This window comes from Macaca nemestrina, chromosome 15, assembly GCF_043159975.1.
Source record: "Macaca nemestrina isolate mMacNem1 chromosome 15, mMacNem.hap1, whole genome shotgun sequence".
Lineage (NCBI taxonomy): Eukaryota > Metazoa > Chordata > Mammalia > Primates > Cercopithecidae > Macaca > Macaca nemestrina.
This window is the reverse complement of record NC_092139.1, coordinates 35,915,303-35,931,633: the sequence shown is the minus strand read 5'-3', so window position 1 is coordinate 35,931,633 and position 16,331 is coordinate 35,915,303. Positions and strand designations below refer to the sequence as shown.

Genomic DNA, 16,331 nt, shown 5'->3' with positions numbered 1-16,331 from the left:
CAGCTACTCGGGAGGCTGAGGCAGGAGAATTGCTTGAACCCAGGAGGCAGAGGTTGCAATGAGCCAAGATCGTGCTGTTGCACTCCAGCCTGGGTGACAAGAGTGAAACTCTTGTCTCAAAAAATAATAATGATAATAATCATAAAGAAAAATAAAAACAAAAAAGAATAAGGACATCTCATCCTGTCATCCCATCACTTAAAACCTTCCAATGCCCTCCACCTTGAATCTCCGTCTTAGGTGAAATGCAAACGTCTGACCAGGTGCTCTGGAGTCTTGAACCTGCCTACCCCTCTGGTCTCATTTCTCATCTTCCCTACCCACCCACCTCTATCCTCACATCCCATTCTCTGCTCACTCCAAGGCCTGAAAGCTTCTTCAGGAAGCCCTCCCTGACTTTTCCCAGCCTGAGGCAGGACCCACTGCAGTTCTCCCAAAGCATTCTGAGCTTCTATTATAACCACAGAAGGCATGATAACTGCCTGCTTACCTGACTCTCCTCCATAAAAGCACCACAGGGCAGGGACCACCTTGATCTTGAACCTGATCTTCATTGTGCCCCCAAGGTCAAGTACTGTGCCAGGCAAAATGGTTCGCACTTCCTTAAAAAGAAAAAAAAACAGACCAAACCTGTAAAATGATGTGATATTGATTTAATAAGATAATTACACAGAGGAAATGAGGAAGCACATACACAAACCCTGCACGGTGTCTGACATGCGTAAGTGATCAATAATCTGCTATGCCTCATCCCCGTTTCCCTTGCAGTTCCTAGATTCTATGATCTGGGTTCTAGTTCAAGTTTTGCTTCTAACCAGTTATTTGGTTTTTCTGGTTCTGTATTTCCTTTCCATTAATTTGACAATATGGGCCAGGCACACAGTGGCTCATGCCTGTAATCCCAGCACTCTGGGAGGCTGAGACAGGAGGACTGCTTTAGCTCGGGAGTTTGAGACCAGCCTGAGCAACATAGTGAGACCCCATCTCTATTAAAAATATATATACACAAAAAACTTGACAATATGGTCCTAATGAGCTAAAAATTATATATATTTAGGAGTCTGTATGCCTTTTCCCCTTTCTCCTTCCCTGTTAACCTCCTCTCCCTCTAAGGATCAGGAATCAGGATGGACATAGCCCTTCCATAGCACTTCCCTTGCTGTGGGATAATTAAGGAATCAGAGAGACCAAGGGGTTGAGGAGGAATTATTTAATTACTTAGGTGCATCGACCCAGTCAGATTAACATCCAAAGGACTGAGCCCCAAACAAAGAGTCAAGCTACCTTTTAAGCATTTCATGGGGCGAGGAGAGATCTGTGCAGGGAGAAGTGTATTACAGAAGTGAGAAATAAGACAGTTATTCAATTCAGACATGCATTATATTATTTTTTACTTTCCAAGGAACAACATGTTTTATGACTTGAGATTATCTGTCCAGTGACCTTGCAGCTGCACAGCTAGAGAAACAGGGTCTTCACAATGCCTGGGGAAGGGAGAGCTAAGGCTCACTAGCCACAGAGAGAAAAACAGGCAGTTAATTTTAAAGGACTGCAGCCCTTTCTCTTCCTCAGGGGGAAATGGGTTTTCTTACATACAACTGAGTTTTTTGCTTACACAGTCTTTAATTTCTTTTAATTCCTGTTCACCCCAGGCCTTCTCAGTCCTTCATGGGGACCACTGAACAGGTTGCTGAAAAGATTTTTTTTTTTTTTTTTTTTTTTTTTTAGATGGAGTCTCACTCTGTCACCCAGGCTGTAGTGCAGTGGCGCAATCTCGGCTCACTGCAACCTCCGCCTCCCAGGTTTAAGCGATTCTCCTGCCTCACCCTCCCGAGTAGCTGGGATTACAGGCACCTGCCACCATGATCAGCTAATTTTTTGTATTTTTAGTAGAGATGGGGTTTCACCGTGTTAGCCAAGATGGTCTCAAACTCCTGACCTCGTGATCTGCCCACCTGGGCCTCCCAAAGTGCTGGGATTACAGGCATGAGCCACCGTGCCCGGCCAGAGAAGGTTTTATTTTATTCATATTTCCAAGTCCAAAGAAATTCTTCCTGAGGTCGGGACTGCTCCCTTAAAGGGCATATAATGTACAACTCCTGGATCTTGGTGTATGAAAGCCCTGGGGACTTCAAGTACCTCTGTGTTTTCCAAGGCTGAGCCCTGCCCAAGTGGTGACAGGACACGTTTTGCCCACACCCTGTGCCTTGCCACTCTGCAGTCACCTCGCGTGCAGGGAGGGTGAGTGGTGGAGGAGAGGGCAGGACAGGACAGATCGACTGCAGGGAAGCTGAGGAAAGATGCGTGCACACGCCCTTGCTGGTACTGTCATGCTGCTGTGGCTGCCAGCTAGGGGCCTGGGCCCCCCGGGCAAGAAGCAGGAAGGAAGAAGGAGACAGGAGACCTTAGCCTTCCCATGCCATGGCATTCTTCCTCTTTCAGTTCCTCTTCCTTCCTCCACCCTAGCTTAAGAGTTCCAAGACTGCCCCAGAGTAGTTCTTGAGTCTACACTGGAACCACGAAGTGACACAGAAGCAGGAAAGGGGTTAGCCACCAACTCTGGGTGTGGCAGGGAGAGCAGCCGTCACATCCTTGGGCATCCTACCAAGAAAGTGCATTCCAGGGTCTCTTTATCCACAAAGACTCTGGGGCCCGTGATCCCATTGTCGAATGTGTACTACTGTGAAACAAAGACATTTGTAAATTCAGTATGAATATGCCTGTCAGTTGCTTCAGGAAACACAGAGTTCCTCAGGCCCTTTCTCCTTAGCAGCAACACAATTCAATTTGGTCTTTCACTGAGCAACTCATTTATACAAGCCTTCCTCTCCATCCCCAACAAAAAGAAACAAGCCAAGCCTGTCTTCCCAGGAGTTTACCACATATCTCAGGAGACGAGACATGTGTACAAATAGTCCAAGAGAGAATGAGGTAAATGCTACAACCCAATCCAGGACAGAAGTAATAGGAAAAGACTGACTCTGGCTGGAAAGATCAGAAAGGTTTCATGAAGGAGAAGATTGGCTCTGGCTGGAAAGATCAGAAAGGTTTCATGAAGGAGACCTCAGCTGAGATGGACCCTGAAGGAAGAGCAGAATTTTGATAGTCAACGTTTTCTCACTGGCTCTATTGATGGAGGCTGCGTTAGCTTGACTTAGAGAAAACCTGTCTGGGTTCCAGTAAAGTGTGTTTTTAGTCTCTGCTGCAGTTTTTGGATACCTTGGTAAAAGGATCTGATAAGGCTGGGTGGCCTTATCTTTCCAGGCCTTGGTTTCCTCTACTTGGTGTGTGAGATTGAACTCGGCTGTATGCCTGGCTCCTCCTTCTCTATTTTGTTCTCATTAGTGGTAGAAACAGAATCCAAAGCTAAAGACACAGGATGTGCCCTGCAAAAGAATGTATTATTAGGGTATTCACAGTTCTCCAAGGCTCCTTCTAGGACGTTAATCTCCTACATCTCCAATACGTTTTTCTGAAAAAAGAAAGAAATAATAAAGAAGCTGTAGACTGGGTGCTGTAGCTCACACCTGTAATCCCAGCACAAAAAAACAGGCACAACAACACAAAAAGTATTGTTCATAGCAATACTTTTCATAATAACCAAAGACTGGAAACAATCCACATTTCCATCAACATAAGAATGGATTAAAACATTATTGTTTATTTACAGAACTAGAATACCACACAACAATGAGTAAATTTAATGGATATTTAAAATGAAAAAAGAGGCCAGGTGCAGTGGCTCATGCCTGTAATCCCAGCCCTTTGGGAGACCAAGGCAGGCAGATCACCTGAGGTCAGGAGTTCAAGACCAGCCTGGCCAACATGGTGAAACCCCGTCTCTACTAAAACTATAAAAATTAGCCAGGCATGGTGGCGGGCACCTCTAATCCCAGCTACTTGGGAGGCTGAGGCAGGAGAATCGCTTGAACCTGGGAGGAGGAGGAGGCTGCAGTGAGCCGAGATTGTGCCACTGCACTCTAGCCTGGGTGACAAAGTGAGACTCGTCTGCAAATAAAATAAAATAAAATTAGAAAAAGAGGCTGGGTGCCGTGGCTCATACCTGTAATCTCAGCACTTTGGGAGGCTGAGGTGGGTGGATCACGAGGTCAGGAGTTCAAGACCAACCTGGTCAACATAGTGAAACCCCGTCTTTACTAAAAATACAAAAATTTAGCCGGGTGTGGTGGCAGGCACCTCTAATCCCAGCTATTCGCGAGGCTGAGGCAGGAGAATCGGTTGAACCCGGGAGGCAGAGATTGCAGTGACCCAAGATGGTGCCATTGCACTCCAGCCTGGGTGACAGAGTAAGCCTCTGTCTAAAAAAAAAGAGAATGAACAAAGTTGCACAACATCATGGATGAATTTCACATAGATCATAATGAAAAAAGAAGCCAAACAAAAAAGAGAAGATGCTACATGATTTCATTCATATGAAGTTCAAGAACAGGTAAAACAAATTATGGTGTTTGAAGTCACGATAGCGGTTACCCTTGTGAAATGATCCCCACAGGGTTGACAACAATTACCTGCCAGGCACTGGCCAGAAATATACTTATAATTAAGCATTAGTCAGGCTACGCTTTGGCCCACTTTCTTCTTGCTAAAGCTCACGTACTGCTAGATACTGACCATTTGCATCTTTATTGTTCCTATCAATAGGAATTCTGACATTAGCATCATAAGACTGTTTAAGAATCATTTCCCCATGTCATCCTTATTGTTCCTATAGATAAGATCTCTGACATTAGAATCATATGGCTTTTGTTTGAGGATCACTTAAGATGCTTTTCAGACCCTGAATTCCAGCAACCTGTTTGAAGACCCCTACATAGGAATGGAGTCAGCATGAGACTACAGCTTCTTCATCTCCCTGCCCCATGGCTTGACCCTGCACTCCTCAATCAATCAGCAGTCTCCAAACTTTGGCCCACTCCCAAACCGTTAAAAATCATAAGTCCTCGAGGAGAGGAAGTTGAGGTTTCCTCCCATCTCCTCATTTGGTGACCCTATGGTTAAACCTCTTTCTCTGCTGCAACCCAGTGTCTCTCGGTGTAGATTGACTTGCTGTGTGCATTGGGCAATGAACCTGTTACAATTACACTTGGGGAGATGAACCAATGACTGGAAGGGACACAAGGAAGGACACTAGGGATCTTAGAGTTTTTTTTTTTTATCTAGTTGATAGTTAACTAATATGTTCACTTTGTGTAAATTTATTGAGCCATATACTAATGATTGTGCACTTTTCTGGATGTATGTTATACTTCAATAAAATCTACATTTAAAAAAAGCAAGTCAGAACCTGTTTTGGCTCCATAGCTACATTTCAAATAATAGGAAAACAATTTATGGCAAGAGAGAGAGAAGGGTGTTCCTGTTCTCTCATTCTCTCTGTTGAGATATAAATCATATTATTGATTGCACTGTAAATTACAAATGATAAAATTCACCAATTTCAAGTGCAGAATTCAATGAGTTTTAAGAAACATGTAGTAGGCTGGACGCAGTGGATAATACCTGTAATCCCAGCATTTTGGGAAGCCAAGGTAGGCAGATCATTGAGGCCAGGAGTTTGAGATCAGCACGGCCAACATGGCAAAACCCCATCTCTACTAAAAATACACACACGCACAAAACTTAGCCAGGCATGGTGGCGCATGCCTGTAGTCCCAGCTACTCAGGAGGCTGAGGCACGAGAATTGCTTGAACTCGGGAGGTGGAGGTTGCAGTGAGCCGAGATCAGGCCACTGCACTCCAGCCTGGGTGACAGAACAAGACTCTCTCAAAATATATGTATATATAGTAATGTAGTAGTATACCCCCCACTCCAGTGATGATAAACAGTATTTCCATTACTCTAAAGAGTTCCCTTGTTCTTTATAGCCAATCCTCTCCCCACCCTGTGGCCACCACTGATCTGCTTTAGAAATTTCACAATAGTTTTGTCTTCTCTAGAATTCCATATAAATGGAGTCATGGAATCTTGTCTTTAAAATTATTTTATTTAAACATTTCAATGTACGGTAGGTCACAACTAGGTTGAACTGAATGTGTCACAAGGCATTTGTCCCCCAACACCACTCTACCCACCTTGGCAAAACACACAGGCTCTTTACTGAATGTCCTATTTTAAAAGCAAAATTGGCTAGTGGGAAGCTGCGTATCCTAATGCCAAAGAAAGATTGTATAAGAGACGCAGTATATCCTGTGCAGTCCCAGAAGACAGAGTAAAGACCTGGGGGCTATAGCACAGAAGGCCATCTGCAGCTTAGTGGAAGCGAGGTTATTCCAAACGCTGGAGTTTATCAACCCTTAGAATGTGCTGCAACCGCAGTCAGTCAGTTCCCTGTCCACAGTGGACAAACAGAAAGGTGAGCTGTCTAACTACCAATGTCTAACTATCAAGGTGTCAGAGAAGGGACCCAGGCAGGACACTCGACTCAGTGGCTTCTGATGTCTATTCCAAATCTAATATCACATTGTAGTTAATTGAGCTCTAAAGCAAATCACATTTTTTTTAAAAATTTGAGGCAGAGTCTTGCTGTGTTGCATAGGCGGGAGTGCAGTGGCACAATCTTGGCTCACTGCAACCTCTGCCTCCTGGGCTCAAGTGATTCTCCCCTCTCAGCCTTCTGGGTAGCTAGAATTACAGGCATCTGCCACCACACCTGGTTAATTTTTGTATTTTTAATAGAGATGGGGTTTTACCATGTTAGCCAGGCTGGTCTTGAACTCCTGACCTCAAGTGATCCACCCACCTCAGCCTCCCAAAATACTGAGATTACCCGTGTGAACCACTGCACCCAGCTGCAAATCACAAATATTTTTTATATCAAGTAGAATAAAGCAAAACACTACATTGGTCAAAGCATACACTTTGCAGCAACACTAGAACATCCCACTACCAGAAAAGGATATAACTCGAGATGAGAGACGCTATGAAAGGGCAACAAAAACACATGAAACCCAACGAGAATGACTAGAAGATAATGAGTCTATTTTTTTTCCTCATCAATTTTATAAACGGCTTCCGGGCTGTGAAATTAAATAAGACATAGAAGAGATGTTTTTTTCTTAATTTTTAAAAATATCATCCACAGACTCAGCAGGTGAAAGAGATGTTTTTTGAGGCAACTTCTCAGTGTTCACTAGACTCTAACCTCCTCTCTCCAATTAACACAATGGGTCTGGCGAAGCCCATCCATTTCAATAAAATTCAGTGAACATTAGCTGGACCTTGAAGGTGCTCAGCTAGGCATTGCACAGAGTAGGGCATAAATGAGCTATAGTACCTGCCTTTGAAGTAAAATAAGAATGTGCACAACCTCAGCCCAAAGCCAGGCTAGATAGCTGTCATGGAGAAAAGGTACAAACTCTCACAAAGGTAGAAGGGAGAGCACGATGGCCAGAGAACTTAAGGCTTGAAAGAGAATGAGCTGCTGGACCCTAAAGAACAGTCTGGGTTGGGTGCAGTGGTTCAAGTCTGTAATTCTAGCACTTAGGGAGGCCAAGGCAGGAGGATCACTTGAGCCCAGGAGTTTGAGACCAGCCGGGGCAACATAGTGAGACCCTGTCTTTACAAAAATAAAAAAAATTAGTGTCCCCTGTGGTGGTGTGTGCCTGTAGTCCCAGCTGCTTGGGAGCCTGAGGTGGGAGGATTGCTTAAGCCCAGGAGTTCAAGGCAACAGTGAGCTATCATTGCACCACAGGACTCCAGCCTGGGAAACAGAGCAAGACCCTATCTCTAAGCAAAAAGAACAGGCTGATTGTCCACAATGAGATGCAACAGCATGGCTTACTTTGGAGAATTTTCTAAAAGCCAGATCATTTGTCTTTTTTTAAAACAGTCTGTTTTAAGAATAAATGTACTTAACTGGAGATTACCAGGAAATGTTGGCTTTCACCCATTTTCTTCAAGGGACACTCAGAATTTACTGAAAATAGCACAAGAACAAAATGAGGCCGGGTGCAGTGGCTCACACCTGTAATCTCAACACTTTGGGAGGCTGGGGCATGTGAATCACCTGAGGTCAGGAGTTCGAGACCAGCCTGGACAACATGGCAAAACCTCGTCTCTATTAAAAATATAAAAATTAGCTGGGCATGGTGGTGGACATCTGCAATCCCCAGCTACTCGGGAGGTTGAGGCAGGAGAATTGCTTGAACTCAGGAGGCAGAGGCTGCATTGAGCTGAGATTGTACCACTGCACTCCAGCCTGGGCAACAAAGTGAGACTCTGTCTCACAAAAATAAAAAATAAAATAAAAATAAAAAATAAAAATAAAAGAACAAATGAGCTGGGATTCCAAATAAATGGGTTCTGTTTCTAAGACTATGAAACTTTAGTTAGCTGGGCCTTGATTTTATCATCTGAAAAATAAGACAGATGGTACTACATCAGTGATTTTCACTTGTGCTTCACGGAACCTCAAGAGTATAGGGAAGCAGGGTATGACCCCAGACCCACCAGGCTCACAGTGGCTCAATTTCTGAGTCTTAATTGGGCTTCTCAGTAAGGCTTCATTTTGAATAAAGAATTTTGCTACTTTAAAAAGTTAAAATAGGCTGGGTTTAGTGGCTTATGCCTATAATCCCAACACTTTGGGAGGCTAAGGCGGGGGGATTGCATGAACCCAGGAGTTTGAAACCAGTCTGGGCAGCATAGCCAGATCCCATCTCTGAAAAAAAAAAGAAAAGAAAGAAAGAGAAAGAGAGAGAAAGAGAGAGAGAGAGAGAAAGAGAAAAAGAAAGAAAGAAGAGAAAAAAGAAAGAGAAGAAAGAAAGAAAGAAAGAAAGAAAGAAAGAAAGAAAGAAAGAAAGAAAGAAAGAAAGAAAGAAAGAAAGAAAGAGAAAGAAAGAAAAAAGTTAAAACATAGGGTTTGCAGCCAGGTGCGGTGGCTCATGCCTGTAATCCCACACTCTGGGAGGCCAAGGCAGGTGGATCACCTGAGGTCAGTAGTTCGAGACCAGCCTGGCCAATATGGTGAAACCCAGTCTCTACTAAAAAACACAAACATTAGCTGGGCCTGGTGGTGAGCACCTGTCATCCCAGCTACTCGGGAGGCTGAGGCTGGAGAACCGCTTGAACCCGGGAGGCAGAGGTTGCAGTGAGTCAAGGCCACGCCACTGCACTCCAGCCTGGGCGACAGAGCAAGACTCCATCTCAAAAAACAAAAACAAAAACATAGGGTTTGCTAAATACGTTGGTGGGGCTATCTTGCATCCAGACTCTGGGACTAGAATGACCTCCTCAAAGTACAAGTTCAGGACATTCCATGATATTGTGTATTTATTTTTACTTCCTATGACATTATTATACAACAATTTGTTTTCTCTACAATGTTTTTAAAATCCTCAGATAACGTTTTCTTCTTTTCCTTTTCAGCCTCACTCTTTTTTAATGTTATTTTTCTCTTTTCTTCTCTATTTTCCCATTCACTTTCCTTTCTTTTTAGATATGTGTGTAGAAGACTGGGCGCAGTGGCTCATGCCTGTAATCCCAGCACTTTGGGAGGCTGAGACAGGCAGATAACTTCAGCTCAGGAGTTTGAGACCAGCCTGGCCAACGTGGTGAAGCCCTTTCTTTACTAAAAATACAAAAAATTATCTGGGCATGTTGGTGCACACGTGCAATCCCAGCTACTGGGGAGGCTGAGGCACAAGAACCCGGGAGATGGAGGTTGTAGGGAGCCGAGATCGAGCCTCTGCACTCCAGCCTGGACAACAGAGCAAGACCCTGTCTCAACAACGACAACAACAAAAAAAGATGTGTGTAGAAAAGAGTTTTAACATATCATGCTGGAGATTGTTAACGTTAGAAAGCCCTACTGGTAAGGTTGGCCCTGGGCTGATCTCTGGGAACTTAAGATTTTGGAAGGGTTTCCACTATTTTCTCAGTGATAACAGTGACTCACTGCGCTAAACTGTTTAGTTTATTCGGAACACCTGCTTTCCTTCTGGGAGTCTGGAAATTCTGGTATGTGCCAGGCAGAGGTGCCTAATTGACTGATCAGATAAAAGCCTTGGAACCCCAGGCTCAGACAAGCTTCTCTGGAAGGCAACGTTTCACAGATGTTGTTAGTTTGTTGCTGGAGGAATTAAGCGCATCCTTACATGACTCCGCTGGGAGAAAACTGGAAGTTTGCACCTGGTTTCCTCCAAACTTTGGCCCATGCACCTTTTCCCTTTGCTGATTTTGCTTTGTATCCTTTGACTGTCATAAATCATAGCTGTGAGTTCAATGACATGATGAGTCCTGGGAGCCCTCCTAGTGAGTCACTGAACCTGAGGTGGTCCTGGGAACCCCCGGCACAGAGCATCATAAGTGGACCTCACTAGAAGGACCTTGGCTCTGAAATATGGTGAAAGTGCTGTTTGAGAAAAGGAAGGATGAAGGAGCAGAAGATCTGTGGATATGAATGATGTGAAACCCCAGCTGAGTTACCACTTGTCTGTTGCAAGAGGTAAAAGTTACCGATGAAATTTGAAAATGATCGCCCCAATCCCAGAAGAATTGGCTTGCTGGACATCCTGGCTGTTTTGACAGCGCTGGCTAAAGTGAGGGGAAAAATGTTCAGTCTGCTCAAGGTCTTTCATTTTGTTCTATCCTCCAGGTGGAAGGAAAAAGGGCCCCAGCCATCCCAAAAGTTTAGCTTTGGGCCTAAGATGGTAAATATTTACCAGCCTGGCCAACATGGGGAAACCCTGTCTCTACTAAAAATACAAAACTTAGCTGGGCATGGTGGTGCACACCTGTAGTCCCAGCTACTCGGGAGGCTGAGGCAGGAGAATGGCTCGAACCCAGGAGGTGGAGGTTGCAGTGAGCTGAGACCGCGAAACTGCACTCCAGCCTGGGTGACAGAGCGAGACTCCGTCTCAAAAGAAAACAAAAACAAAAACAAAAACAATTACATCACTCTCTTCTCCAGGTGGGAGGAAAAGAAAGCAATTCCCAGGAGCAACACTTAGATACAGCAGAGAGGAAGCAGATGGGGTGGGGGGGAGGCGGTGCAGCCATTTCTATACACCTTTCCCTTCCTGCACGCCAGCCAGCCAGAGCTCCTGGCAGCTGTAAATGATGAATTTACTGCTAACGGTTTGAGTAAATATGCAACAAGAAAACAGTTTATTGTTTTTGATGGCTTTCTATTTGTGGGTATTGCATCTGGATGTATGGTAAGAATGGATGAGAAGTATTATAGGCTTTGTAATTTCATAAATGCTAGAGTGATCATCCCAACTGGGAAAAGCCGCAAAAAAAATATATATATATATATATTTATTTATGGGACACAACTTTCTTGGTTTTTGCCACTGGTGAGCAAATCAAACTGTTTTGAGTATTAGAAATAGAGTAAGTCCCCATAGTGAGGATTTTTACTACCATGTTTGTCGATCAGAGCCCCTAGGAAAAGGCAATCAACATGAAAAGAGAGTCACTCACCAGATAAAAACAACTTTCGGAATTTTAAAAACCAGGCTTTAATTGCTAATGAGCTCCTATAAATCATATCAGATGTTGTGAAATCTGATCCTTACAGGATGATAATTTTCCAGCCTGCTGTGGGTCAACTTAGACTCTAAGAATGGCATGGAGACAAAGGGTTTAGGAAAGCCTTGCTTATTATTCGGACTTGGAACACAGCGATTTGGCCCTCCAGTGTCTCGTCTTTTTTGCAGTCAAAGAAATACCCTTGGTTTTTTTGGAATCTTGCATCCTCTGCCCCTAATTGCCTGGGTTCCATGGAGCTGAAACCTGATGCTGTCTGCCATGGGCTGGTTCAGCCTCTACTCCAGCTGTGCTGAGCTGAAAGGAGGCACAGGCTTGACTTTGACTCCGGGATTGGCATAGATACTGGACACCTCTTTGGGGCCCTAAATTATGAGAACATTCTGGCTGGATCATCTGGATCCCATACGAATGTCCACAGGAAATGGCTTATCCTCTGTTGGGACCATCTGAAATCAGGTGGCAGACAGGCTCTGTATTTCTCATACAGAGACCACTTGCAGTCTGACTTGGGATTACTGCTGAAAGCTGCAGGTCAGGGAGGGCACATCACAGGGACCAGGGCCCTTCGCTCACTCCTGATAGGAGGACCCTGTCATGCGCGTCTGTGTGAAGACACCACCAAACAGGCTTTGTGTGAGCAACATGGCTGTTTATTTCACCTGGGTGCAGGCGGGTTGAGTCCGAAAAGAGAGTCAGCAAAGGGAGATAAGGGTGGGGTCGTTTTATAGAATTTGGGTAGGTAAAGGAAAATTACAGTCAAAGGGGGGTTGTTCTCTGGCGGGCAGGAGTAGGGGTCACAAGGTGCTCAGTGGGGGAGCTTTTTGAGCCAGGATGTGCTAGGAAAAGGAATTTCACAAGATAATATCATCGCTTAAGGCAAGGATCGGCCATTTTCACTTCTTTCGTGGTGGAATGTCATCAGTTAAGGCGGGGGCAGGGCATTTTCACTTCTTTTGTGATTCTTCAGTTACTTCAGGCCATCTGGGCGTATACGTGCAAGTCACAGGGGATGCGATGGCTTGGCTTGGGCTCAGAGGCCTGACAGACCCTCGATGCCCTCTTGGAGATGCCTCACTGCTGGTGATTGGTGTGTTCAACTTGCAGGACTAGTTGCAGTTTGCAACAGTGGACCGATAGCCTGGCTCCATGCCTCTCTGACCTGGGACATGCACCTTAGGGAGGCATTTTGGTTACTAAGTGCAGCTGTGCCCGGTAGGTGAGTGATCTTTTCCAGGCTGCTCAGGATAAAAGGGATGGGAGGTTATATAAACCCATTTTGAAAATCTTTGAAAATTCAGGATTCCATCCTTGACCCATTCCTGAACATGATGTATCTTTCTGGTTAAGTTATATAAAAATGTTTTTTGATGAAAATGCTTTTGTCCCTCTTGCATACAACCCTTCCAGGTGAGAGGTCTGGATGACAGCAGGGGATGGTTTTTAAAATGTAAAGTTATGATGGCTGAATGCGGCACACCGATTTTGAAACAACAGAGAGTTGACAGAAACCCTAGTACCCTGGGAGGTGCAGGGGGGCAGTGAGGGCTTTAATGTCCTTTGCCTTTCAGAACTGCTTCTGGAAGCTCTCCTTTCTTCCTGAGGGGAAAACTCCAGGTGCTGTCTTTCCCAATTCTGGGAGAGCTCTGAACTCTGACACGCTGAGCAGCAGGGGGCGACCCAGCCCCTCCACTTCCTGCACAGAACACCCCCAGAGGTCCTGCTCACTCAGGAAGCAGGCGAGCTCGCGTCACAGACAAGCAAACCGTTGGTAACTGACAGCCTCAGGCAGTCCCTCTGAAACCAAGGACTGAACTGATTTAATTGGATGAAACTGGAAGCCTAGGGTGGGAGCACTGCGATGGGAGGTCACACTTGGGGCCTTGTCAACCTGTTCCGCTAATGTATGCAGCTTGGGGTGCCCCAGTAATTGTCAACTGTTTGTTTCCAGGGGTACAACATGTGGCCTCTGGGGCTGGACTTCTTGTGTGTGTATTCTCCTGTGACGACACTGCCTTAGCCCTGGAAGGGATTCAGGTCAGCTTCAACTGACTGGACAGAGCTGCACTGTGTCTGAATTGCTGCCTTGGGCAAGGTAAAAAGGGTTCATAAAAAGACTTTACAGTTTACCTTTAAAGATCTTTATAGCTGATGGGATTTGTTTTAACTGGCTAAGTACAGGGCTCCTAAAAGGCATATAACTGACAGGATCAGTACCGCAGGCTGGTCTCATCCCGCTGGTGGGTCCTAGTGATAATTTTGCTGTAAAAATGCCTGGTCCAGAAGAGAGTTGGCATAGCAGGCCTGAGACTGCCATTCTTAGAAAGACCTGCTCACAAGTTTGGCTTATTTTGGGGGGCGGGGCACGGGGTGCAGTGGTGTCATCTTGGCTGACTGTAATCTCCACCTCCCAGGCTCAAACAATCCTCCCACCTCTGCCTCCTGAGGAGGAGGGGCTACAAGTATGCACCACCACGTCCAGCTAATTTTTGCATTTTTTGTAGAGATGAGGTTTTGCCATGTTGCCCGGGCTGGTCTCAGAACTCCTGGAGTCAAGCAATCCACTGGCCTTGGCCTCCCAAAATGCCAGGATTACAGGTGTGAGCCACTGCACCCAGCCAAGTTTGACTTTTGATGGGCATTTGGGAACACAGACTTGGGGAGGGTTCTCACCGTTCCCCAAGCGATCAGAGTGGCTCACTGCACTAAACCATTTGTACAAACAACGTGGTTTATGCCGAACACTTGTTTTCTTTCTGGAAATCCAGAATTTTTGTATATGGTAGGCGGAGGGTACATATGTGGCCATCCCCCAGAAGAAACCTTGGGCACTGAGTCTCTAATGAGTTTCCCTGGTAGACAACATCTGACATGTGTTGTCACAATTTGTTGCTGGAAGAATTAGGCATGTCCTGTGTGAGTCTACCGGGAAAAGACTTCTAAAAGCTTGGGCCTGGTTTCCTCTGTCTTTGCCCCATCCCCTTCTCCCTTTATGGATTTTGCTTTGTACCTGTTCCCTGTAATAAGTAACAGCTGTGGCCGGGCACAGTGGTTTGTGCCTACAATCCCAGTTCTTTGGGAGGATGAGGTAGGTGGATCACCTGAGGTCAGGAGTTTGAGACCAGCCTGGCTAACGTGGTGAAACCCCATCTCTACTAAAAATACAAAACTTAGCTGGCATGGCAGTACACGCCTGTAGTCCCAGCTACTCGGGAGGCTGAGGCATGAGAATCTCTTGAATCTGGGAGGCGGAGGTTGCAGTCAGCCAAGATCACAGCACTGCACTCCAAAAACGAAAAAAGCCAAACTCGTGAGCAGGTTTTTCTAAAAGTGGCAGCCTCAGGCCTGCTATGCCAACTCTTTTCTGGACAAGGCATCTTTACAGCAAAATTATCACTAGGACCCATCTCACACACACACACACACACACACACACACACACACACACCCCACAAAAGAGCGAGACCCTATCTCAAAAAAAAAAAGTCACAGCTGTGAATACAGCTATATGCTGAGTCTTCTGACATCTCCTAGTGAAGCAGTGAACCTGGGGATGGTCTTGGTCCTGGAGACCCCAACATAGTATGAAAAAAGGTAAAAAAGGATGAAAGAGATGTATAGGAAGGGAGAAGAAGGAAGAAGATAGTATAATACAAGAAGGTGGAGGGAAAGGGACGAAGAAGGAAACGGGGGTAAAAGTCAATATAGTGGTAGAACTGAACTTAGTGGCTTCCAGGCTGCCATACCTAATGTGAATTCAAAGACTCACAAAATCAGAAGACAATCCTGAGACATCCCTGGCACAACACAATTGTCCCAGCAAAACAGAATTCCCCAAACTTCCAACTCTGCTAGGAAACATGAACGAAAATCATCACAATCAATCCTTTACAGATGTGCAAGACTTAAGAGCTTTTGTCCATTTTATGGAACTTTGACACCACTCTGTGAGGCAGGCTGGACAGGGATTCACAGAGCATTTAAAGGCCTCCTGCTCCTAGAGTCCAAATTAATTGACCCATCTGTTTGTATTTCTCTGATAAAAAACTTTCCATGATCTGATCTGCCTTGTGTGTTGGTTTACTGTGCACATCTGCCTTTTCCACTAGACTTGATTTCCTTGAAGGGGCATGGTCTGACTTTTTTTTTTTTTTTTTTTTCTTGTCTTGTCTTTCTTTGGCTGAGAGAAAAGATACTCTTTTCTTTCTTTCTTTTCTTTTTTTTTTTTTCGAGACAGAATTTCATTCTGGTCGCCCAGGCTGGAGTGCAATGGCGCCATCTCGGCTCACTGCAACCTCTGCCTCCTGGGTTCAAGCAATTCTTCTGCCTCAGCCTCCTGAGTACCTGGGATTACAGGCACCTGCCACCATCCCCAGCTAATTTTTGTATTTTTAGTAGAGACAGGGTTTCACCATGTTGGCCAGGCTGGTCTCAAACTCCTGACCTCAGATGATCCCCCAGCCTCGGCCTCCCAAAGTGCTGGGATCACTGGTGTGAGCCATTGCGCCTGGCCAAGGTAATCTTTTTTTTCTTTCTTTCTTTCTTTTTTTGAGACAGTCTCATTCTGTCACCCAGGCTGGGAGTACAGTGACACGATCTCAGTTTACTGCAACCTCCACTTCTCAGGTTCAAGCAATTCTCCCACCCCAGCCTCCCGAGTAGCTGGGATTACAGGAACCCGCTACCATGCTCAGATAATTTTGGTTTTAGTAGAGATGGGGTTTCGTCATGTTGGCCAGGCCGGTCTTGAACTCCTGCCCTCAGGTGATCCACCCACCTTGGCCTCTCAAAGTGCTGGGATTACAGGTGTGAGCCACCG

General features: G+C 45.3%; 1 protein-coding gene across 4 annotated transcripts in view; it reads right to left on the bottom strand.

The window, feature by feature from the left end:
- LOC105481628 (transglutaminase 3) overlaps nucleotides 1-16,331 on the bottom strand; it is a 137,830-nt gene that overhangs the window by 85,233 nt on the left and 36,266 nt on the right. For all 4 annotated transcript variants that reach the window (XM_024792766.2, XM_024792767.2, XM_024792768.2 and 1 more), the window contains one exon: nucleotides 491-602. In XM_024792766.2, coding sequence (XP_024648534.2) covers nucleotides 491-602 — 112 coding nt within the window. The remainder of the gene's footprint in view (nucleotides 1-490; nucleotides 603-16,331) is intronic.